The following is a 26828-nucleotide window of genomic DNA, read 5'->3' on the forward strand; positions in this document are numbered from 1 at the left end:
ACTGTCATGTCACTCACTTTATAGTGTCATCTCACTGTCACGTCACACACTTTATAGTGTTATCTATAAGGTTTGTCAACCCCGAGCTGATATATGGGTTTGTTTAAACTTGTAACGAAACCTTGTATTTATCTATTACTTTCTATATATATCATAAGTAGTAGATCTCTGGGGCCTCGACAAGATGTTGGCTTACTCAATCCCTTCCTAGGCCTTGTCTACAAACTAACCCATCCAGTCAGCTTTAACCCATGTTCAAGGATCATCTGTGAGGATTTCTTGCTCCCAATAAACTATATCTATCAAAATAGGTGCTCGCCGGGTTATATTTATACACATCCGATAAGACTCTGTCGATTTTTACAGAAGGCAGGTGTAAAACTCACGGTTTGATAGCATGTAAAGAGACTGACAAATTTGTCCAGGCCAACAAGGTCAGCTGTTTCTCCGTTACACAATAGGCCGGCTACGCTATATACATAGACCATTGTAGACAGTGTCATCCCAGCTCAACAGGACATGTTCATTCAACTTTTTTTTATATAAATCTGCTGGTCTATAGATCGTGGCGGTATTGTCGGGGCCTTTTCTCTGATAATGAATGGAGGAGTAAGCTCGCTCCCATGTGTACGGCTGCTATTGATGTGTGGTGTATTGGAGGTGTTAGCCATTCATAAATACAGGTAAAATGTAAATACCCGAGCCACACGTTGTTTCGCGTCTCTAATCTTTACTTCAACAAATCCCTTTTTCTCATATACGTTAGGTATGATATTCTATACCATGTGTATTGTCACGGGAACTTTTATCTGCCGTACATGAAAGTTGAATGTGAATGGAAATTGGATACTAAAAGGACATTTATAATAAACATTTTGATTAAGGAGATACCCGCCTGTGTGTGTATGATAAGGATAGGTCTGTGTGAATTATAAAACAGTATATCTTGTGAGAGAAATCCGTCATTATAACAGTTGTGAAATCATTCAAGCGTACACTGGACTATGATTGACAACAAGCGCCGTTCATAACACGGACTCGCGCCGATGGTTTTACTGTGAAAAAGGGGCAGTCGCATTCGCTACGGTGTGGAGCGGAAGGCGGTACATAGTGTGTATACTTACTATGTAGCCTGGTATAGCCTAGCTATCCACGGGACGAGCACACACTGATATACATACGCTCTACACTTTATACTTTATGGTAGAACATCTGGAGAGACGTTTTTTTTACCCCACCAGCTAACATCAGCATCGAGGATGTGTCATTGTTAGCATCATAGTCCGCTTATCAGTAGTGATTGGACGAGAGTTCGGAATATTAACATCTGTCACGTGCTTGACAATGATACAGAGCCTTGGTTATACATGAAACTGATGCTGAAAGTTAAACTTAATAATTTATAAAAAGGGGGAAAATAATACACGCTTCAATATAAAGTATATTGACCTGCGGGATTTAGTGTTATTGTTGTGGAGTAGAATTGAAATACAGTTACTATGTCCACAATCCAAAAATGTGTCGCCACGTGCGTGTTGGCTTCTGTTTTGTGTGTGCTTTTCGTGGATGGATATAACACCTACCCTCGGAGGACTGGTTTAGCCAGTATCTGGGGGACATGTCCCACCCAATGTCGCTGTATGGCGCTTAACAGCAGAGGAACACGGGGAGTTATTGAAGACTGGAGTTCCGCTCGTCTTGATGGTCGCACCCTCGGGGACGAGCCAAACCCCCTGGGCCGAAGTATGGTGTGCCAGGGTTTAAGGCGGCTACCTAAACCTATCCCCCACGGTAAGAGTTTTAGTCATATTACCAATACATATACCTAATAATGTGGATATTTCAATTCAAATTATCTCGCAAAGTCCCGAGGTTAACTTTTTAGTATAAAGTGAAAATGACCAGAAAACATCAGATTTAAGTTACCAATTAACAATTAATTTGTAGGGTCTCTTTAAAACAAGCAGTTCTTTTTGTACCTCACAAGCGCAAGACAATAAGCATTGTCCATCCATCAGGCGGACAATAGTTCTGCGCGATATGGTACTTCCGATTCTGAACGGGGATTAATTGAAATCGATTCCCACTTTAATGGAACACATCAATACTTCACCGACTGAAATGGCGTACAAGAGGTTTGCGTCGGTCCAAAGCTAATTAAAACATTTAGCGATTGATCAAGTATTTCTCTTGGGTATTACGAACGATGACACGCCCGGAGAACTCTTGTGTGGATTAAACCTTTCAATCATATCTAGCTATACCCCGTTACAGGAAGGATCCTTGGAACGGGGTACCTCGGTTTATAGGAAAGCAAATATTGCACTCTCTGAATGAAAAGTTGAAACAGGGATGTGTTACAGGATTGAATTGACGAGTAAATATGCCGACAGAGATAAGCAGTTGAAGGTTATCGGCATAGATAATTTCACATAGACTTGTAAAGTTTAGAACCGTAGGCGATTCCGCCGTCACCATAGCAAATGATCGACCAACTATCATTAAACAAGGCCTAAAGGGGTTATGCAATGCCATCATACTTCAGGTAAGGGCGATTTAACTTTTAATGAATTTCGACAAATTTAATTACCCATCCTGACTGTTTGTTCATCGTTATCAGCTCTTGGTGACAGCAGTTTATTATCGCACGTATGTGTTGGCCATCTATACCAGACCGACAAGGGATAGAACTGCTTTACTTTCGGTGTAAAAGTCCCGAGATAGTTTTACTCGGACTCCGTTACTACTTAGATTTTGTCAACTGGTCTTTACCTCAAAAACATCTACCGATGGACTTGATAAGACTCTTGATCAAAGATATGTGTAGAAATTGTATAGGCTCGTTGTAAAATACAATGTATGTTAAAATGAGCTTTTAGTTGCCATGGCCCGGATAAATGTTTTAAAACTACGAACGATGTAAGTTAACCGGCAGCTGGCAGTTATTACAGGTGAAAAAAACCTTGACATACAAAAACACCTTGACAGAATATCTGAAGGTTGTTTCCCCAACCCGTACACACCGCACTGGCTAGTCGGTACAAATGTCAAGGTAAAAACATCTCAATTATACAAAAACTAAACCCACAACTCATTTTACAGCGTCGTGACGGTACTAAATCTACTGTTGGGGTGACGCAAGATGAAACATAAACGCTTTTTTTTTTATCTTCAAATCGTTTACAGTTTTTTCCCCGGTAATTCTTGTTTCCTTTGGGTGTTTATATATCATGTATATCGGCGGAACACTTTTTACAGCCAGACTAACCGTTACGGTTATTCCCGGTTTGATCCCAGTTTTACGACGTATTGAGAACAGCTTGTCCTGCCTAACCTATTCCCAACTATTGACTGGACTTTGAACTAAATAGTCGCACTTTGTCAAATGTTGCGTGATATTTCGTAAATTACAATGAGAAGAAAGCTATACAATGTTTATGGGGTGGTCTATGGTTGTAAGAGTGGACGTTTGCCATGGAAGTGAGGGTACCGTGCCGCCGGAATTCGGACAGCTGTACAATGAACCCCTGTAATTACCGAACGTTATGTACGCTAAACTTTCTATGTCAATTACGGCGTCATAAACGACCCTACCAACCCATAGTGTTTAGTTTATGGAGTTTGTCCGACAACCGTAATGGCCCACCGTACCTTCCCCACAAGTTCTGGCATCCAGTTTTACCGTATAGTCATAAATCGGGTTTCAATATCAGCGAAGCTTTCTGATGCTGCCCTGTTTTATTTGCTCAGATGGTAGATCGAGTATCTTTGGGTTTGGGTGCTATGTGATATCATAGTACTGTAGATCACAGTACTAACGAGATGTAAACGATGGCCTTCATCCCTGTACTTCCACTGTCCTCTCCTTCAGAAGTTATCAGAAACAAATGATCAATCTATGCGAAATAAATGAATGTTATGGAGACACGCGTAATTGTAACCAATAGTTTCATATTTAAAACGTATGCAGCACAAACGTTTCCTTTGAGAGATGTTGACTAGATAATTAATTTCCCTGAGGACCCGGATGTCACATTTAGATTCGGATATTTCCGTTTAACTTCGGTTAACTTTGTTATTTCCGTGGATGGTACATCTCTTCTAGCATATGCATCTAACTGTCTCCATTCGTTGGCGTTATAAGATTTGTACCTAACTCACGTCTAGTGCCAAATTGTCGTGTCAGATCTTATCATGTTGCCGGCGAATTTCTCCCCCATTGTTGTAGAACGGGGCCATGGTCGTACATGTACCACAGCCGGTCTACAACTCGTAATAATCGAATGGTCAAGCCTAATTAAGCTCCCTTATAATAGTCCGTATGTTTGTCATTTTAAGGTGACCGCTGGTCAGTGGATTCCCTTCGAATATTAATGTCTTATATCCTCAAGTAGATGAAGACACGAATCTTGTGTGGCCGACGTCTGTATTTAGTAAACATCAAGATATGCCTTCTCTCCTATCGGCTGGTTGAAAATATTTCCCCAAGAGCTTGCGTCCTTGAAAAGCATTGGGAATAGTATCTGTTTATGTAGGGGACTGATATACAGATAAAGGTATTACAACCCGATCAAGATAAATCCCACTTGTACAACAACCTGAACAGAAAAAATCAAAGATCAACAGAAATTTAATGTAGAGACTACACAGACTTAGGTGGTACTGTTAAATCAGTAAGTCGGTCGTCAGCGTTGTTATGATGAACGATTAATCACCTGTCGGAAACATTTAAACAACTCTCCACAGTTTCTTTTTAGGAATAATGTAATATGTTAATGTTCGTGTTAGACTTCTAATTTTTCGCCACGGACTCTTTCCAAACTAGAATACTTTGTGCCGATTGGCGATATTAGTTCAAATGATTCATACATGTACCTAACGTATAAATTAGCATGTGTTTTCCATATATCTCAGTATTAAACATCACCCATAAAATCAATGTAATATATAACAATGACAGTGAATTAACGACAACCGAGTTCTCGACAAGTTCTTATATTTACTATGTTTCATGTTTACACTTTAACTTATATATTCTAGACTAGTATTTATTACTCTCAGTAAGTACTGAACTTTTAATGTGCATCGTGTAGTCACACAACATTAGCCCCAAACGTCATGCATTTATCACGGTTTCGGTTCACGTGTAATTCTTAGTTCTCTATCATTATACTAAAGGCGCCCAATGTATTATAATATACATGTTCAATAAGACTGATGTAAAAGCCTTAGAAATCATTTCTGAATTGGTAGCTTCTTATTAGTGTTGATATTTTCCCTGTGAATGAAGTGAAACTGAATTCTCCCTTAAGTTTGTAGTGTTCGGTAAGATTAATGTATTGTCAATCTATTTCGATGTATGAACAAGGTATTTTGTATTGTATATTGTATTGTATTGTATATTGTATTGTATTGTATATTGCATTGTACATTGTATTGTATATATTGTATTGTGTATTGTATTGTATATTGTATTGTTTATTGTATTGTATATTGTATTGTATATTGTATTGTATATTGTATTGTATATTGTATTTTTATTGTATATTGTATTGTATTTTGTATTGTATATTGTATTGTATATTGTATTGTATTGTATATTGTATCATATTGTATTGTATTGTATATTGTATTGTATTATATATTGTATTGTATATTGTATTGTATATTGTATTGTATTGTGTATTGTATTGTATATTGTATTGTATATTGTATTGTATATTGTATATTGTATTGTATATTGTGTTGTATTGTATATTGTATTATATATTGTATTGTATATTGTATTGTATTGTATATTGTATTGTATTGTATTGTATATTGTATATTGTATTGTATTGTATTGTATTTTGTATTGTATATTGTATTGTATATTGTATTGTATATTGTGTGAATTTTATATAAAACTGGTCAGGTGAACAGTTCAAACAATCTCTCGATAATTGTTACATAAGTCATTAATTCACAATTGTGTCTTTGCTGATGGCAGGTGTCTTGTCTTGTCCAAAACTTTAATTCATCATTAGTTTGCCATAGTAGAGCGCAGAGTGAAATCATGTATCGATGTGAGGCGCACGAGTTATACAGCTGTTTACTTATAATGTGAGATGACGAAATATTGAAATAAGTTGTTAATAAACCGTTCAAGTGACCGAAATACAATGCCTTTAACGTCATTTATCATTTAAAATCACTCTGATATCCGCTAATTACATGATTTAGAGGTAGGAAGGTATGAATCATTGCTGGTAAAAAGGTAAAAAAAGCGGACGTTACCAGTCGCGGTAACACGTAATTTGATGTTGTGTATGCACGCGGAGTTGTGAAATTCAAATTACGACGTGGGAGAGAAATGATGCCGATTTTCATTTTCTGCTGTTTTGTTGTTTACGTCTCCCACAAAGACCACATGCACTCGGTATATGTACAACAGTCTCCCCCAGGGTCCCAATCCGTACCCCGCGGTCTCTATCCCGCGGTCTGTATACAACAGTCTCCCCCAGGGTCCTTATCCGTACCCCGCGGTCTCTATCCCGCGGTCTGTATACAACAGTCTCTCCCAGGGTCCTAATCTGTACCCCGCGGTCTCTATCCCGCGGTCTGTGTACATCAGTCTCTCCCAGGGTCCCAATCCGTACACCGCGGTCTGTATACAACAGTCTCTCCAAGGGTCCTAATCCGTACCCCGCGGTCTGTGTACAACAGTCTCTCCCAGGGTCCCAATCCGTACCCCGCGGTCTGTGTACAACAGTCTCTCCCAGGGTCCCAATCCGTACCCCGCGGTCTCTATCCCGTGGTCTGTGTACAACAGTCTCTCCCAGGGTCCCAATCCGTACCCCGCGGTCTCTATCCCGCGGTCTGTGTACATCAGTCTCTCCCAGGGTCCCAATCCGTACCCCGCGGTCTGTGTACAACAGTCTCTCCCAGGGTCCCAATCCGTACCCCGCGGTCTCTATCCCGTGGTCTGTGTACAACAGTCTCTCCCAGGGTCCCAATCCGTACCCCGCGGTCTCTATCCCGCGGTCTGTGTACATCAGTCTCTCCCAGGGTCCCAATCCGTACACCGCGGTCTGTATACAACAGTCTCTCCAAGGGTCCTAATCCGTACCCCGCGGTCTGTGTACAACAGTCTCTCCCAGGGTCCTAATCCGTACCCCGCGGTCTGTATGTATACAACAGTCTCTCCCGGGGTCGTAATCCGTACCCCGCGGTCTGTGTACAACAGTCTCTCCCGGGGTCGTAATCCGTACCCCGCGGTCTGTATACAACAGTCTCTCCAAGGGTCCTAATCCGTACCCCGCGGTCTGTATACAACAGTCTCTCCCAGGGTCCTAATCCGTACCCCGCGGTCTGTATACAACAGTCTCTCCCAGGGTCCCAATCCGTACCCCGCGGTCTGTGTACAACAGTCTCTTCCAGGGTCCTAATCCGTACCCCGCGGTCTGTATGTATACAACAGTCTCTCCCAGGGTCCTAATCCGTACCCCGCGGTCTGTATACAACAGTCTCTCCCAGGGTCCCAATCCGTACCCCGCGGTCTGTGTACAACAGTCTCTTCCAGGGTCCTAATCCGTACCCCGCGGTCTGTATGTATACAACAGTCTCTCCCGGGGTCGTAATCCGTACCCCGCGGTCTGTTTACAGCAGTCTCTCACAGGGTCCCAATCCGTACCCCGCGGTCTCTACCCCGCGGTCTGTGTACAACAGTCTCTCCCAGGGACCTAATCCGTACCCCGCGGTCTGAATACAACAGTCTCTCCCAGGGTCCCATTCCGTACCGTCTCTCCCAGGGTCCCAATCCGTACCCCGCGGTCTCTTCCCCGCGGTCTGTGTACAACAGTCTCTCCCAGGGTCTTATCCGTACCCCGCGGTCTGTATACAACAGTCTCTCTCAGGGTCCCAATCCGTACCCCGCGGTCTCTATCCAGCGGTCTGTGTACAAACGTTTCTCCTAGGGTCCCAATCCGTGTCCCGTGGTGTTTGTACGACAAATCTCTCACATTACCCAAATCCGTGTTCCGTGGTGTCTGTTCGACAAATCTCTCACATAATCCAAATCCGTGTTCCGTGGTGTCTCTGCAAAGGAAGTTCCCACCCCTATCCCGTGTTCTCCCTTCGACAGATCCCCATGTATTGTACGTGTCTCACAGTACAGCAGACTCTCCCAGGATCTCACCGGTATTTTCGTGGGACTAGATCATATATGTCAAAAAACAAACTAGTTCGTTTGTGATTTCAATTGAAGACAATTGTCGGTACATGTTATTGGTGGACGGAGGTCGGGGGTGAGGGCGAGGATCGGAGTGATAGCGTCGTACGGAGATGTACTGAGGGTAATGACTGATCAGGGACACCACTGTTTGTGTGACGGATACTGGGGGAGTAGTAGCATTGTATGGCATTGCTTGTCTGAGACCAGGCGACCAGGTCACACGAAGAAAGTACTGTATATTGGTGACCTGAGGTATCACGTGTACTATTCTCAGTATTTTGTCGGTTGAGTCAGGGGACTTTGCAGTTAACCTTTGGCCTGTAGACACAAACTAATAGTATTATAGTATATGGGATATTAGTACTTGTATGTAACAGTGAGTAACCTTTGGTAATGAGTGTTGTGTCTCTAACTATACACGTAAAGCCGGATGGAGTGGGTCACGTTTAGAAAACATGGGTCTTGAGGTTCAGACATAAATTAAGGTGACGATTTGTCTTTGGCTGTATATTTTATATTTTTTCTTTGATATATAAAATAACTAGAGTTGTCCATATAGAAAGGTTAAAACCTCCCTCAGCTCACCCAGGACGAGGTCGCTGGGGTCACACCAGGGCACACTCTCGCTGACCATCAAAGGGAGTGCGGAGTTAGGGTTATGATTGGGTCAAGGATGTCCTTCAAAATCTGTCCACGTATTATGTATTTGGACAAAGAAAACTCCGCCCTTTATGTGGCGGGTGTAAAATTAGAGTGGTGATAGAAGTAACTATGGTAATAGACATATAGTATATATATAATATATTCAGAAATAGAGGGTGTTTTTTTTGTGTGTTACTGTCCATCGATAGTTAAAAGTCGTCACTAATCATTTTAGATAGTTGTGGAGAAGACCTGGTGTCGTAACCACAGAAAATATTGTCCATCATGTTCAGGTTAAGATGTCGTCGGAACAGAGGCTTGGCGTCGTACAATGAACCCCCACATTATTCAGGTTGAAATGGTGCAAAGGGGGTCGTAACCGCGCATACATATAAAACACGCTATTCAGGTGTTGGTGGGATGAGGTTCGGGGGTCGTAACCACAAAACAATCAGGTTAAGATGGCGATGGGGGAGGTGCGAGGGGTCGTAACCGCACAAAAACACTATTCAGGTTAAGATGGCGACGGAGGAGAGACGCAAGGGGTCGTAACCGCACAAAAACACTATTCAGGTTAAGATGGCGATGGAGGAGAGGAGCCTGGGGGTTATACTATTCATGACAGTGGAGAAGGGGTCGTCACAGCAGAAAATATTATTCTTTATAAATTAAGATGGTGGTAAAGCAGATGCACTGGGGGTCGTAACCGCATTAAACATCGAGATTCTGATGGTGTCAGAGGAGAGTCGGGGCGATAACCACACGATCCTTTGTAAAATTTACATGTTAAGTTGGGGTAAGTCAGAGGCACTCAGACACAATCCCAGTTATACTGTATAGAGTTAAGACGGAGAGAGGTTATGATGACATCGCAACCGCACATTTACATACTGTTGTTGTGTCATGGTGTCGGGAACCGCGAGTCTTATACCACAGCTATTAATGTAAACTTTATTTATTTAACCACAATTGTGAAACAAGATATATTAACTTGCCGATAGAGCAGAGAGTTAGATACATCAGAGAGTTAAATACAAAAGAGAGTTATAGATACAGTGGAGAGTTATAGATACAGTGGAGAGTTATAGATACAGTGGATAGTTATAGATACAGTGGAGAGTTAGATACAGCAGAGAGTTAGATACAGCAGAGAGTTAGATACAGCAGAGAGTTAGATACAATAGAGAGTTAGATTAGATACAGTAGAGAGTTAGATACAGTAGAGAGTTAGATACAGTAGAGAGTTAGATTAGATACAGTAGAGAGTTAGATACAGTAGAGAGTTAGATACAATAGAGAGTTAGATTAGATACAGTAGAGAGTTAGATACAGTAGAGAGTAAGATACAGTAGAGAGTTAGATACAATAGAGAGTAAGATACAGTAGAGAGTTAGATACAGTAGAGAGTTAGATACAGTAGAGAGTTAGATTAGATACAGTAGAGAGTTAGATACAGTAGAGAGTTAGATACAGTGGATAGTTAGATACAATAGAGAGTTAGATACAGAAGAGTTAGATAAGTAGAGAGTTAGATACAGCAGAGAGTTAGATACAGTAGAGTTAGATACAATAGAGAGTTAGATACAGTAGAGTTAGATACTGTAGAGAGTTAGATACAGTAGAGAGTTAGATACAGTAGAGTTAGATACAGTAGAGAGTTAAATACAGTAGAGAGTAAGATACAGTAGAGAGTAAGATACAGTAGAGAGAATGATACATTAGAGAGTTAGATACAGTAGAGAGAAAGATACAGTAGAGAGTTAGATACAATAGAGAGTTAGATACAGTAGAGAGAAAGATACATTAGAGAGTTAGATACAGTAGAGAGTTAGATACAGTAGAGAGTTAGATACAGTAGAGAGTTAGATACAGTAGAGAGTTAGATTAGATACAGTAGAGGGTTAGATACAGTAGAGAGTTAGATACAGTAGAGAGTTAGATACAGTAGAGAGTTAGATACAGTAAAGAGTTAGATACAGTAAAGAGTTAGATACAGTAGAGAGTTAGATACAGTAGAGAGTAAGATACAGTAGAGAGTTAGATGCAGTAGAGAGTTAGATACAGTAGAGAAAGTTAGATACAGTAGAGAGTTAGATACAGTAGAGAGAGTTAGATACAGTAGAGAGTTAGATACAGTTGAGAGTTAGATACAGTGGATAGTTAGATACAATAGAGAGTTAGATACAGAAGAGTTAGATACAGTAGAGAGTTAGATACAGTAGAGAGTTAAATACAGTAGAGAGTTAGATACATTAGAGAGTTAGATACAGTAGAGAGTTAGATACAGTAGAGTTAGATACAGTAGAGACTAGAGAGTTAGATACAGTAGAGAGAGTTAGATACAGAAGAGAGTAAGATACAGTAGAGAGTTAGATACATTAGAGAGTTAGATACAGTAGAGAGTTAGATACAGTAGAGTTAGATACAGTAGAGTTAGATACAGTAGAGAGTTAGATACAGTAGAGAGTTAGATACAGTAGAGTTAGATACAGTAGAGAGTTAAATACAGTAGAGAGTTAAATACAGTAGAGAGTAAGATACAGTAGAGAGTAAGATACAGTAGAGAGTTAGATACAATGGAGAGTAAGATACAATAGAGAGTAAGATACAGTAGAGAGAAAGATACATTAGAGAGTTAGATACAGTAGAGGGAAAGATACAGTAGAGAGTTAGATACAATAGAGAGTTAGATACAATAGTGAGTTAGATACAGTAGAGAGAAAGATACATTAGAGAGTTAGATACAGTAGAGAGTTAGATACAGTGGAGAATTAGATACAGTAGAGAGTTAGATACAGTAGAGAGTTAGATACAGCAGAGAGTTAGATACAGAAGAGTTAGATACAATAGAGAGTTAGATACAATAGAGAGTTAGATACAATAGAGAGTTAGATACAATAGAGTTAGATACAGTAGAGTTAGATACAGTAGAGAGAAAGATACATTAGAGAGTTAGATACAGTAGAGAGTTAGATACAGTGGGGAGTAAGATACAGTAGAGGGTTAGATATCTTTGAGCCGAAATGAACTCATGTTCTTCGCATTCAATAACTAAAGTGTATTGTGTTATGACGGTGACCGAGGTGCTAGTTTATTGAAAGATATTTTACGATTATAAAGTCAGCGGTTATATGTAAAATGTTAATTGGTTAATATGCAGCTATTAAGATGCAATCTATACCTGTAGGCCCTACATTAAAGTTCCGGTACATCTTTCATGCGGAACTTTACAGAATTAGCGAAATAGCTGTTTCCATCTTGTAAATTGATATTTATGTGGTAAACGTTTACGGAGGTAGCTCAGGTGTAACTGGTACGCGTCACTGAAGTCAGATCTCCTCCTCAGTGACAGATACGGGCTGTATGTAAGTATGTAAACTTGAATCTTAATTAAATCATTCAATCAAAGACCAGTTGATGATTGTGTGGTACGAAGCGGAAACGCCTGGTAGAGACTAAGTAAACAGTCTGAATGAAAAGTCGTAAACACACTAAAGTAATGCCGAGATATTTTAACCCGGTATTTATCTCGCGAGAAGTGGAAAGAAGACATGTACTTCCAAGATAAAATAAATCTAATTAATGGAAACATTATGCAATCACTTAAAATGGGTAAGGTTATCTTTTATAGAGAATTTACTGATGAATGAATGAATGCTTGAATGAGCGGCTTAGTGTACGATCCGGTTCCAAGATTGGACCACTTACACAATGGCGGTGTACATAAATGTTTTTCGGAAATCGGAAAAATACTGTGTTAAAGATCCATAGTGACGATGTCAGGACCCGTCTCTCATACTTCATATTCATATGAGTACTTTGTATTCAAAACTGTAATTTATATGAGAATGCTGATTGGCGAAATTGTTCCGCTTCCACCTTCCCTATTTTGAGAATCTGGTTATGAAATACTGGTTTGGGGAATTCTTTGTGTGTTTGTGCGAAACTGGGATGGCATGAGGGTCGAGATTGGAGGCGATCATTAAGATTGTAAGTGGCCTAGTGAAGGACAACAGAACATGATCCATAATTCTATGTATCAATTTCCAAAACAAAACCGTCGTTATTCAATCAGACGAATCTGGATCACGCTAACGTTTCATCTCATGCAATCTTAGCCCGTTGTTTATGTATAATATAACTTAGGTCTGCGTGATTCTTGTGATGGACAGACTTAGTAAATGAAACACAACTTCACTCAGGTGTTGATGTGCTGAAAAGAAAATACATTTGTTTCATAAACTGTCGATTTCAGTTTGAAGATTGAAATATTTTCTTTGTGGCCTGCCCAAGTTCACATACCGACATGATATCAAAAATAGCAATATCAGAAATATACGATACCTTATGTAATCTTACCCACGTATTTAACACGTGTTTCGGTACATGTCTTTATAATAACAAAATAATAATCACACAAACTACAGGAAAACACACACCTCGCCATACAAATTACAATAAAATAAACTGTATAACCTCGTGCTTGCCGATTTAGATAATAAAATGTTTAAGATTTATTTTCATTTGTTAATTTGGAGTGCAATTGTATTGTTACCCTGCCACTTGCTCGTGATTGACATATTTAACTAGATAATCATCAGTGGTCGGCTAAACACTTGTAACGCAATACAATCCTAAATGCCAGGGTCAGTTTCTGTATGTACCCAATCATATGGCGATCGGCTGGTACCACTACACACAAAACCATACGCAGCTTTTATAATTATTTATTTCAATCAGATAAGTGACATTTGAGTTTTTCGTTGAATGGCGTCAATGTTCGGGAGTGGGAATTAGCGGGACTGGAGGTAAACTAAACTATTGTTCTACCATTGTTTTGAGTTAAACGAAACTATTGTTTGTACCATTGTTTTTGCTAATCAGATTGTCTAGTGTCGTAAATTAGTCAGAATTATGTCATCGGGTGAACTTGAGGTCACTTAATGATCTTAGAGTGGAGGAAGGACCAATGGTTCTCGCTCCTCCCGTCTGTGTCCCCACGGTTATCTGACAGTGTATGGGGTAACAATGCCTGATAAAATAGATTTCTATCGCCTTTCCTCAAAAGTCGGTCAGCATTATTATACGTACCAACTATTGAAAATTCAAATGTAAATATTTTCAATCGAATGTTATGGCTCAATATTTGATTATGTTAAATAAGAAAAACATTATTATTTCTGTATAAAAGAGTGTTCCAATAACAAAGCCATTGTCTGAATCTATTTATACATGTACATGTCATGCGCAAGAGTATAACGTTGACACTTCAGACAAACGTTGTACAAGGTGAAGGTCGACAGCCACACAGGTAAACCCTACCGATCTCCCTTATGGCCGTACATACATTACTTATCAATATACTTATCTATAAAAACACACTTTCCACAAAAACACCAATCAACGCCACAAATTACGCACTGATGGTTGGTACAGCTGTTTCACATCAGAGGAATTTTAACAGTATATGTCAGGTCTAATACTGGACTCATTCCATAGTTTAGCTTTCAACGATGTCTGAAATATATCTAAATGTTTAAAACAAAAAGCATGACTAAAATTGCGTTATATCAGATGAAAATAAGAAGTCATTAACTTATCGTACATATAATATTCGGAGAGTTCAATTCTCCCATGGTGCGTACTTCGTCAATAACAGACGTCGATTTTACCTGTGACCTATATAGGCTGTCTGTAGAGTAAACCTGGGCGGAAGTCGACATCTATCAATCAATAAGTGTCCCCGACATATGTTTGTAGAGAAACTATCAATGAAAACCTATCGATGTTTGTACACGGCCGACTTACTCTACTCCTCTTTTTTGCTAACACAGCACTTCTTCGTGAGCGCCATTTAAACGGTCGAGGTTTTCAGATTCAAGTATAACCCTAGAGTTGTGAAACACGATTTAAATGTCAATTTGATTGAAAAGAACCCGAAGGTAAATATCCTGGCCATTATATAATACATTTCGGCCAAGGTCGTAGATATTTGATATCGATAATCACTCGCATCTCTGCTCCTCACTTATAGGTAAATATCACTATATAGATATATCCATTTATAGACGTGTGTTGACCTCGTTCGCTGTAAACCTGTCCTCTATAACAGGGTGGCTTCAGTTAAAACCATGCATTAGTTGACTCAGAAACGACACTGGGCAACAGACATTCGTCATGTAGAGAGGTAATGTCACAAAATTAGTATAGTGATTTGACAAACCAACGATACATGTAACCTGTAATCTATTGATTGATTGATTGATGAGGCTTAACGTCCTTGTTCCGGTTATAACCGAGCCTAGGACACTACCTGTAATCTCGTGTCAAACACCACATTTATAACTGACCTCTGAACTTTCCGTGATTCGTACAGAACGACTTCCGGTTTACTGTGGACAAATCCGTCAATTAATGTCGTTTTCGACAAATGGTTTTCAGATTTTATTTGTTTTTTAGAAAGAGATACGTGTAATCAGCGTTTAGTTAGATAATTTAGAAGGATTTTTTTGGCTGGATACATGAGCTGCGAATGCATTTTTTTTTTACGTTCGAGGTACATGTAGCTCTCGGGGGACTATGAGTGTTATCTCCGCCCTCGGCACTCTGTGATACGGAGAGGCCTGGATCTGTGTGCATTTCTCATAAAGAAACTGAATCTGGCGCGATATCAGTTGTAACGATATGAATATCAATCGGACACTTCATTAAGATAGCAGATGTTTGTTTGATAGGCAACTTACACTGGACCAGACACAGGTTACGGCAACAAAGTACGATGGCTGGATCAGTAACTGGATTCGACAAAGAGATGGGACAATTTGTTTCAGAGATTATTTTATTAAATATATCTTTATATATAAAACATGCACAACAAACGTATTAAGGCAAGATTTATTTATCTATTTATTTATTTATCTATTTATTTATTTCGAGACTTTATTTAGCACCAGGTCACTACTACCAAATGTACCTAAATCAATGGGGCCCCCGCAGCAGTGTCGGTATCGTGTTTAGATATCTCTGGAGGCTGCACTTTTGATGTAATGATGGTAGGTACCGATTTCTGATAAGTAGGGCTTCACAGCGTTTTGGCATTTTTTACTTAAACATGAATGAACATTTGAGCTTAGTATGTTCCGTATTATCTAGAACCTCTCCCAGTCGGCCTTATTGCCTCAACCTTTGACTGAGGATTGGTAGTATTTGCGGGGTGTCGTTATGCCATTAAATGTATATCATACTTTACCTACACCAAGATGCAGGTGAATATTTTTGTGATGTTAGCGTCTTTTATGTAACCATCTGTTGGTGGGCTGTAGTTCGAGGGTTCAAATAGTGAACGGCAGATTATACTAGTCCGATATTTAGCAAATACAGTTTTATTCGACATTTGCCCTAGTAAAAGATAATGGTAATTTTTTTATACTAATTATCAAATAGATAACAAACAAGTAATCATTTGTCCCGGTGATGGCATGCGATCGTTTAATAAAAAAGACAAAAAACAAAAAACAAAAACCAAACAAACTATGGCAGTCATTATGCTGGAATTATATTATACACACCTGTTTGACTCTTCCAATTTATCGAAGACAAATCTGGAACAGAATCAGGTCTGGCTGAGATCAACTTGTATTCTTAGATAAAAGGCATGTAGTTATAATATTCATTGTTCGAAAGACGATTTAAAAATCATTATGAATAACCTATAGCAGTAGTATATGTTTGCCTCCTCGACGATTCTGTGCCAGCTAACATCCTGTCTTTGTAGGTGGTTAAAACAACGTGGCATGCTAATGACAGACCTCCTGGCCATTATCACCCGCTTCCAAACCTGGCGGAGAGAGTTTATTATTTTAAACAATTTGCATTACAAACATTTCTCGATGGTATCCGCAAATAGTGCATAAGGACGACGTATGTACGATATTGTCTAGGCGTGTATATAGGACATAAAAAGCAAAATTATACTATTCTTTAATTATTAATCACTATTTAGATGTGGGTTTACTCTTCCGGAACACCAGGTCGCTTTTGCTGTTTCCGGAGTCTAACTTTCGAAGTTTTTGTTAGACATACTACAGTGTGACGGACAGGACCGGGGCGACAGTCGCCTACCGACATTGGGTCTGTACCAACAATACCTGTTGTACTATAAACCAGTAGAGATTAGTTTTATACTTATAACCGTAGGTATCTGAACACGACAATACCAAATGTACAGACTTAAAGGGTTGATGATTAATCGGTTTGTGGTGCTGTTATTTGGTTTTGAATTAATATGTTAAATATTGGATTAAGAAAACGTTCGATTAGGAATGTAAATATGTTAAATCTACTTTCTGACAGGTCCTAAATCTATAACACGTCTGCACTCACGGACACAAGAGGATTTTGAGCTTTTAGAATGGCTACATTATGGGGCAAATATTAACCTTCTCGCGATAACTATTTCACTGCCAAAATATCTATCTGATACATGAAGCATGGTTAGTTAATCGAAATTTTCCACAAGCAAACTGGTCATTATTATCTATATTTATTCCTTAAAACACCAGTCTGGTAATTGTTTATTTATTTTGTAGAACAGTTTTTATCAGAATTGAAATATTTAAGGAACAAATGTATATTCAGTTTGGCTTTGAGTCAAGCTAACATTATACCTAATGTACGAGTGTGTAGGCGAGAAGACATAGAAATGGAAAGATCGGCCACCAGCCAGACGTACCACACTATATAAAAGTCAGACTTTAATACGGCTGATTTAGACGTCACCACTAATAGAATCATATCAATGTAACCTATATACGCTAACTTTCCATGGACATATTTGTATGACGTTTCCGCTGCTCATTGGCCTTTTCCCGACGGATATGTGAGAATGCCAACACACACAATGCATGTTCAGTACCCACCTTCGCTATTATATACGTACATCGTAAACAGCACGTGCTGGCAGTATAATAGGGAATATGATAGCCCCGCTGTTTAATGGGTACTGGTTTGAATTTAATTTAATCATTATAATTCATATTATCAAAACCTTTCGCCATATGAGTAACATTATTCTGATGTCAATTTAATGATAGAACTGTTTTAACATTAGGTAAAGATTGTATAGTGTATAGAGCTGTTTCATACAAATTAAAAAAAAACCAGCATATGCTAAACAACGAATATAAAACAGTAGCATACAGATTGTTCGTCCTGGAACGTGTCAATTTCTCGCATTCTGTGTTGTTTCGTCCTTTTAGGACTCGTCAGTGATGTTATGGACATCATAGAGCTGTTCGTCCTTGTAGGACTCGCCAGTGATGTTAGGGACATCATACAGCTGTTTCGTCCCTCTAGGACTCGTCAGTAATGTTGTGGACATCATAGAGCTGTTCGTCCTTGTAGGACTCGCCAGTGATGTTAGGGACATCATACAGCTGTTTCGTCCTTTTAGGACTTGTCAGTAATGTAAGATACATCATTCAGCTGTTCCGTCCTTCTAGGACTCGTAAGCGATATAAGGGACATCATACAGCTGTTTCGTCCTTTTAGGACTCGTCAGTGATGTAAGATACATCATTCAGCTGTTCCGTCCTTCTAGGACTCGTCAGTAATGTTAGGGACATCATACAGCTGTTTCGTTCTTTCAGGACTCGTCAGTTTCGTTGTGACATCATACAACATCATACAGCTGTTTCGTTGTGACATCATACAGTTGTTTCGTTGTGACATCATACAGTTGTTTCGCCGTTTTACGACTCCTAAGTGATATTGGAGGAAAACGTTTTAAAATCTATTAAGAAAATAAATATAATCAAAGTGGGTCTTAAATGTTAAAATATTAAAAAAGCATATATCAAGTACCTATAGTCATAGATAAAGAGGAAAGAATACGAGAATTCCGAAAGTAAATTTGTATCTTATTAGTTCTCTCTTTTGTTTGTAATACATACATTGTATTACAGAACTAAATCATGTTACATTGTAGGCACTGTTGTATAAAATATTCATCCTTGATCGAAATATTATCCAACAAATCGCTCAGGAACTAGAACACATTTACCTATTTATTAGGATTAAAATGTCAAGCTATCTAACTCGTTCTGTCCTGATACTCTTTATTATTGACGTATTACGCTGACATAAAAATAGCAGAACACGGGCTGAGGGGGATTACAGTACACCAATATATAGCTGTTCAGTTCCTTAGGAATCATCCCGTAAGATGCGCCCACTGTGTCGGATAGATTGTGGGTTTATATGCATCAATAAATGTCACAAAGTGAGATTCCAGGAACAGTTGGGTATTCTACTCGACTGTCTGCACATGCCCAATCCTCGATAATCTAATGGTGGGCGTTATCGCTTGAGTATTACGTGCATCACGTGCACACAAATTAGCTTGAATAACAAACATCTTTGTGAAAATATTATTATCATTTAAGAAATGAATGAATGATGTAAAATTTGTTTGTGTAATTTGTAGGTTTCACTTTCACGTGTGTAATATTTTCACGTGTGTAATTTGTTGGTTTTGCTTTCACGTGTATACTATGAAGGTTTTACTTTCACGTGTATATACTGTGTAATATGTAGGTTTTGCTTTCACGTGTGTAATATGTAGGTTTTGCTTTCACGTGTGTAATATGTAGATTTCGCTTTCACGTGCGTAATATGTAGATTTCGCTTTCACGTGTATAATATGTAGATTTCGCTTTCACGTGTATAATATGTAGATTTCACTTTTAAGTGTGTATTATGTAGGTGTAGGTTTCGCTTTCACGTATGTAATATGTAAGTACAAGCTTCGCTTTCACGTGTGTAATATGTAGGTTTAGCTTTCACGTGTGCAATATGTAGCTTTCGCTTTTAAATATGTATTATGTAGGTAAAGGTTTTGCTTTCACGTGTGTGATATCTAGGTTTCGGTTTTAAGTGTGTATTATGTATTATGTAGGTTTCGCTTACAATTTAGATAATAAAACGACTTCCACTTTAAAAACCTACATTGGAGGTAAATGTGTGTCCGCTTCATTTAAGATAAGTTAGAACCGAAAACGAGGCCATCTATTTCCCACATGGCGGAATGCTCTGAGAAAATCAGCCGCTCCCATGCAAACAGGTGCGCCGGATGAATTAGTATAGTTCATAAAAGAAAAGTCTATACTAATAAGGCCTTCACAGAGTTTTCATAGGGCCATGTTGGTTTGCGATTATTGTACTCAGCATTGTTTCAATCTAGTTCACGTGGAGCACGTTACATACACGCCCATCAAACCCAAACTCTAGTTAGGCGTTCCTTTTAACTCCACTTCCAACCCAAATCTAATCAATCGGCTTTATCTACAAAAAAGGCAAGGACTATTGTAATTTGGTATAGGTTTTGAAGATTTAATTCCGTTTGACGTTTCTGGATTATAACTTATGTATGAAGGAGGTTAACTTAATTATTGCCCAATTGATTGTTTTTATTCAACTCTTTCGTATATGTATACTCACCAAACACTACTTGTATTACCGGTACATCTGGACGAGAAAACATGCAGTTTACACACCAGTAAACGATAAAAAAAAGAATCCTTCCTTATCAATATATTTCAACCTGTTTTTTTTATGTATTAATGTTATTAAGAAATTAAATCGGCATTCTTCTATCGGTGGCGGCGTAGACAGTAACAGCCGGACATTCCAATCTGGTGGGAAAGGTTGTCAACTAAAGGACTAAACAAAACATAGTTCCACAGAAACATCGTTTTTATTCGATTTCTTGTAAGATATTTCAAACAGTTTCTTTTTTTCTTTTTTTTTTAATCGTTTTATTTTAGTTTATTATACAATGTTCCATTCATATGTTCTTGGGAATATGTCAAAATAGAAACGAAAATAGTCATAGCGCATTCATACTAATCGCGCATGTGTGCATGGTTCCTGCTTGAATACATGGTATTCCTACGCGTCAAATTTGATGTTTACACACTTGTAAACATTGTTTTCGTCAATAAGGTTATATAATGAACACACACCGGAAATGTAAATATTAAACAATAAAGACGCTATACAACGAGTTTATAAAACATTTAGGCGTATGTATCAGTAATTAATTAGTTCTTAAAATAAGTAGATAATCAATGAAATGTATGTTACAGATTAGTATCGGTGCGTTACAATCGATCGACTGCACCATACCTAATCAAGTGTTTGATCTTCAGTTCAGCATGTAATCAGGTACCCTTCGGAAATTGTTTAATGGTGTTTTTTTGTGGGGAAGTCGTGCATTATTTAGATATTACACGATTGGTATTAAACCTACTTCATTTGAAGTGACGAAACTAGCAGGTTATGTATTGATTAGATAAATCAGGGAGATTTTCACGCTAAATCTGACAGTAAAGCCGACATCATGTCGATCAATTACATGCTTTTATACACGGTTTTCTGTGTAACATCCAAAGCAGAACTTTCTTTTAAGTTTAATGTACGTTTAAAAGGAAATCAAAGCATGCGGTTTGATAATGTGGGCGTTCCGGGCACATAGCGGAATGTTGTTTCTATCTTGCGTTCGTCAAAGGAACAGATTTATTGTCAAAATCATTAATTTGATCATCTCAACATTCTTTTAGAACTTTTTTTAGAAACTACGAGCTAATATATCAAACTTATGATCTGACGTATGTGCCCGATGTCGGTGACTAGACAGTGAATAATGCACTATTGTTTTACGTCATCGCGATCTGACTCGATCGGATACAGCATGCAACTGGTAAAATCTAGCGGTGTGCAAAAATGTAGGTAGATATTGCGGAGTTCACGAGACAATTTATTACAAATTAACAAATAATTTTCGAACGTTGTCCCTTTTTCATGTTTCTTTTATAATGAATTAACATAAGAAAAATTCATAAAATAGCATTGTATTTTTTAAACCTTATCACATGCTTAGGCTGGTATACATTAAACTACTGAAAGAAAGAACTATTAAACGGGAATCCTTCCATCCTGAAACTGTTCTGGTATTTTTGGTTGTCATGGACCAGTGAAGACGTGGCGTCGATATCAAACTATGAAGGACACTGACTGTCGCTTGACCTTTACGAAATACGAAATTTGTGACGCAAACATGGCTATATTCTATCGCTACAAACACCAAACGTGAAATGAACATATCATCCAAAACGACGAAGTGGTATCTTAGCTAGCGCGCAATGTGATGTTTGACTGCAAAGCTCTAATCCATACCACATAGTACGTATCAAGGCAGTTCAAATACACTTAAAATTAAATCAATATATACTTTACAATTGTTTTTACACCTTCGCGGTAGGCGATGAATGGTATTGTCAACATATTGGCATGTCCATGTCGTTATGGTGTTACACTGTAGCTACCCAAGTCCAGTACGCTGTCGGAGTCTGACGATGTTACCCAAGTCCAGTACGCTGTCGGAGTCTGACGATGTTACCCAAGTCCAGTACGCTGTCGGAGTGTGACGATGTTACACTGTAGCTACCCAAGTCCAGTACGCTGTCGGAGTCTGACTATGTTACACTGTAGCTACCCAAGTCCAGTACGCTGTCGGAGTGTGACGATGTTACACTGTAGCTACCCAAGTCCAGTACGCTGTCGGAGTGTGACGATGTTACACTGTAGCTACCCAAGTCCAGTACGCTGTCGGAGTGTGACGATGTTACACTAGTGTAGCTACCCAAGTCCAGTACGCTGTCGGAGTGTGACGATGTTACACTGTAGCTACCCAAGTCCAGTACGCTGTCGGAGTGTGACGATGTTACACTGTAGCTACCCAAGTCCAGTACACTGTCGGAGTCTGACGATGTTACCCAAGTCCAGTACGCTGTCGGAGTCTGACGATGTTTCCCAAGTCCAGTACGCTGTCGGAGTGTGACTATGTTACACTGTAGCTACCCAAGTCCAGTACGCTGTCGGAGTCTGACAATGTTACACTGTAGCTACCCAAGTCCAGTTCGTAGTCGGGAGTCTGACGAGACATCAATCTCATAGCTCTTACGTCATTGATCCAAACCAATCCTACCAGTATAAAAAGTTAAAAAGTAGTATTGGGTGATAAATTCATAACTGCTGATTGTTGGGTTTTCTCATTCTGTCATGAGGATAATTAGTAATGTATCATCATTAATTTAGAGTCAACATATGATTGAGAGAGGCATGCGCTGCAGGGTGTACATAGTCATTTAGAGTCCATGGGTGGGAACACACCATGACGTATTTCGGGATGTACGAGAGAGAGAGTCACCCAAGGGTGTGTTTTAGATTTCGCGTTCATAGGATTTGGTGTGTGTTAAGATTCGGTAAATTGGCGGTAAGGGTCCGTAATTGGTCGCTCTCGTTAGTGATTTTAGGAGTACGGTAGGATTGGTTAGGATCTAGTTAGTGATTTGTATAGGAGTACGGTAGGATTGGTTAGGATCTAGTTAGTGATTTATATATGATTGCGGTAGGATTGGTTAGGATCTAGTTAGTGATTTATATAGGATTGCGGTAGGGTTGGTTAGGATCTAGTTAGTGATTTATATAGGATTGCGGTAGGGTTGGTTAGGATCTAGTCAGTGAGATTCCCTGAGTCAGGGGAACACAACCTTCTCTTTCAGGTAATAGTTTATGGTTATGTGTTTAACTTTACGAAATTCCAGATGTTATTTGTCCTATACCCGGATTTTTATGACAATTTTCTAACATTATGTCAATTTAAAGTACACGTTTTTCAATTTGCAATCATACATGTAAGTATTATAGCTGACTGCATCACAATCAAGCGTCTGATCGACTTGATAACACGCGTTCTATATATTTCCTCGATACTGATCTTTACATTAATTCGAAAAACAGAAATTAGCATATTTTATCAATTTACAAAGCTATTGCTTGTAACAGTTTATCTTCATATGAAACACATTCGGCACATTAAACCAAGTGTCTGTTAGAATTTTACATCCCTGTCAGCGTTTGTATATTTTATAGCTCTCTTAACGTTTTGTGAGGTAGGATTTCAATTATCTGACTTCAACTCCCCCTCCCCTTGTTTTCAATGTCTGATTGATGCTGTCTTTAGTTTGTTTTCGCTACTTTCAGGGCGTTGTGCATTACAGTAAAATATAGAGCTGTCTACAAATACACACAAATATTTGGACACAAGAGAAAATATGTCGTCTAATTAGGCTAGATGTTGCATCACCGTTACCCGAGCGTGTTGATGATTAATGCACCAAGCCGGCTTTCTCACATACCGGCATGTATTAATTAACAGTTGTTTGATTGGGGGAGAACACTACCTCTCATCACACAAGAAATCTTTGTTACAACGAAACAGAAACAAAATCTCTTATACAGGACACGTCACAACACAGAACAGAACTAAAGGAACACAGTACCCCTTATACAAAACACGTCACAACACAAAACGAAACTAAAGGAACACAATACCCCTTATACAGAACACGTCACAACACAGAACAGAACTAAAGGAACACAAAACCTCATATACAGAACACGTCATAACACAGAACAGAACTAAAGGAACACAATACCTCATATACAGGACACGTCACAACACAGAACAGAACTAAAGGAACACAATACCCCTTATAGAGGACACGTCACAACACAGAACAGAACTAAAGGAACACAATACCCCTTATAGAGGACACGTCACAACACAGAACAGAACTAAAGGAACACAATACCCCTTATACAAGACACGTCACAACACAGAACAGAACTAAAGGAACACAGTACCCCTTAAACAGGACACGTCACAACACAGAACAGAACTAAAGGAACACAGTACCTCTTATACAAAACACGTCACAACACAGAACAGATCTAAAGGAACACAATACCCCTTATAGAGGACACGTCACAACACAATACCCCTTATAGAGGACACGTCACAACACAATATCCCTTATACACGACACGTCACAACACAGAACGGAACTAAAGGACCTCAATATATCCAGTTAGGATATTTTGAGTACTGTATGGTCGGCCCAGTCCTTATTGGGGTTTTACATTTTATACGTTGATGTTCTGCAACGTATTCATGTTATATATAATACCCCGCTATATATTACAATGTTAATAGCATATATACATATCGTACTGGGATGGAAAAATCTTAACGAATGGATGCTTTGTTGGCTGCCATTCTTCTTCAATTAGGATCATTTACGACAAACGTTTCATCGATCCGTTGGTAAATTGTCTGCTGTAAGACAAAAAAACAAACGCGGCCTGTTAACGCGGTCCTTGGTTTCTCAAGGCCAACAATTAAAAGATAAGCCTTCGTTGTGTGTGTCATTTGCTCTTTTCAACAACAGCAATCCTTCATCGGGTGTGTATGTTTATGTAATCAGCTAAGTCTATGAGTACACTTCGTTTTCATCATATTTCAATGGTAGTGTAACGGCCGAGTAATGTTTGAAGGAAATCCTGGGACTTTGGGAACCTCAAACATTAGACTTGTGTCTTATACATTAACACAGCTTCACGATGATCGATGGAAATCCAATGTTAACAGACATAGCTCTGAACGGATGGAGTACTTACAAGCTTAATAGTGATTTAAGATATCCTCAACGCTTTACTCTACTTTACAATAACACCTCTTTGCCAAATATCTTGTTTGATACTTCACAGCAATTTGTTTGGGTCGATGCTCGAAGTGGCAGAAAACACTGTGAATGTGCTCTGAGAAAAAAGTGAACTCGAAAGATTTTTGGTGCACAGAACTTGATCGTTCAGGAAGAACAGGGAGTATGGGAATATAATAAAGGATTATCATGAAACTTGTTTACCACTCCGGTGATTAAAATTCTGCATCAGGATTTTGGTTTGATAGAATTGTCCATAGTTACAAGTTACAGGTTTGCAACCACCGACGAAACAAACATAAAATACGAACTGAATATGCTTATAACCGATAGAAACCATAAGTCGGGGACCAAAGGATAGAAACATCAGTTTCACCCAATACATATTCCTTTGTGCCACCATCTAACAAAGAAGTGAACAAATATGAAATCTTAATGAACAAATCTATCCGTGTGTTCCTTATCGTGCTCGTACCAGTTGTACCTAATAGGCATAGTATGGTAATGAAATGGAAGTGGATCTCAATGGAGTTGCTACCATGGTGGCTGTCCCTACAAAATGTACGCTTCAAACATAAGCTTTAGTGATGTTTCTTTTAACAGTGTAACGGATACATCATATACTTTGAAAATACAATTTACTTAATTTCCTGATGAAATTAAGATTTCCCGTCTGGGTGTTAACAATAGTTACATTTGCATGACCAATGGCGCATTACAATTCTGCCATCTTGGATCCAAGTGCAACGTTTCAGAAACGAATCTACACACGTTGATTTAATACAATGGATTTGAAACAATTGGTTCAAAGGCAAGCTCATTAGGATGAGCAAATTATCATCTTCTGTACTTAAACAGATTACTTCCTATAGTACTAAGTATTAATACTGATTAAAGCAATACCTAATTAATTAGTAATTGCATGACTAAACCACATCCGTATTATCGGAGTCAATCGGTGATATGCCTAATGGCTGTCACAATAAGCTTACAACAATATAACATTCAGTCCATTGTCTTGGCGATAATCCGGTTTATATTTACGAACAGAAACAATTGTTCCAAGTACGTCACACTGTAGCAGTACCTGTGGCGCCACCTCAATAAATATGCGTGCTGGTGGACAATATTAACCGGGTTGTGTTACATCTGGACTAGATCGCCCACGAGGGGTCATTTTGACAATGACATTTTATATAATGATAAACATTTCAGGGACATTATGGCACTTTTTCACCCCAGAGTATTATATATAGTAAGCAGCACAGTGTATTTGGTTATCCAATGTTCTAGCGGTCTCATTAAGGCAGGTTTTATACTTTCAAATTGATGGTTTTGTGAAGTTGCGGTCG

General features: G+C 38.9%; 1 protein-coding gene across 1 annotated transcript in view; it reads left to right on the forward strand.

Annotated features, from left to right (window-relative positions):
* Window positions 1-673: 673 nt before the first annotated feature.
* Window positions 674-26828, forward strand: part of LOC117335623 (insulin-like growth factor-binding protein complex acid labile subunit) — a 56552-nt gene continuing 30397 nt past the window's right edge. Inside the window, exon 1 of the mRNA XM_033895745.1 lies at window positions 674-1791. Coding sequence (XP_033751636.1) covers window positions 1500-1791 — 292 coding nt within the window. The 5' untranslated portion in view covers window positions 674-1499. The remainder of the gene's footprint in view (window positions 1792-26828) is intronic.

Source organism: Pecten maximus, chromosome 10, assembly GCF_902652985.1.
Source record: "Pecten maximus chromosome 10, xPecMax1.1, whole genome shotgun sequence".
NCBI classification, from domain to species: domain Eukaryota; kingdom Metazoa; phylum Mollusca; class Bivalvia; order Pectinida; family Pectinidae; genus Pecten; species Pecten maximus.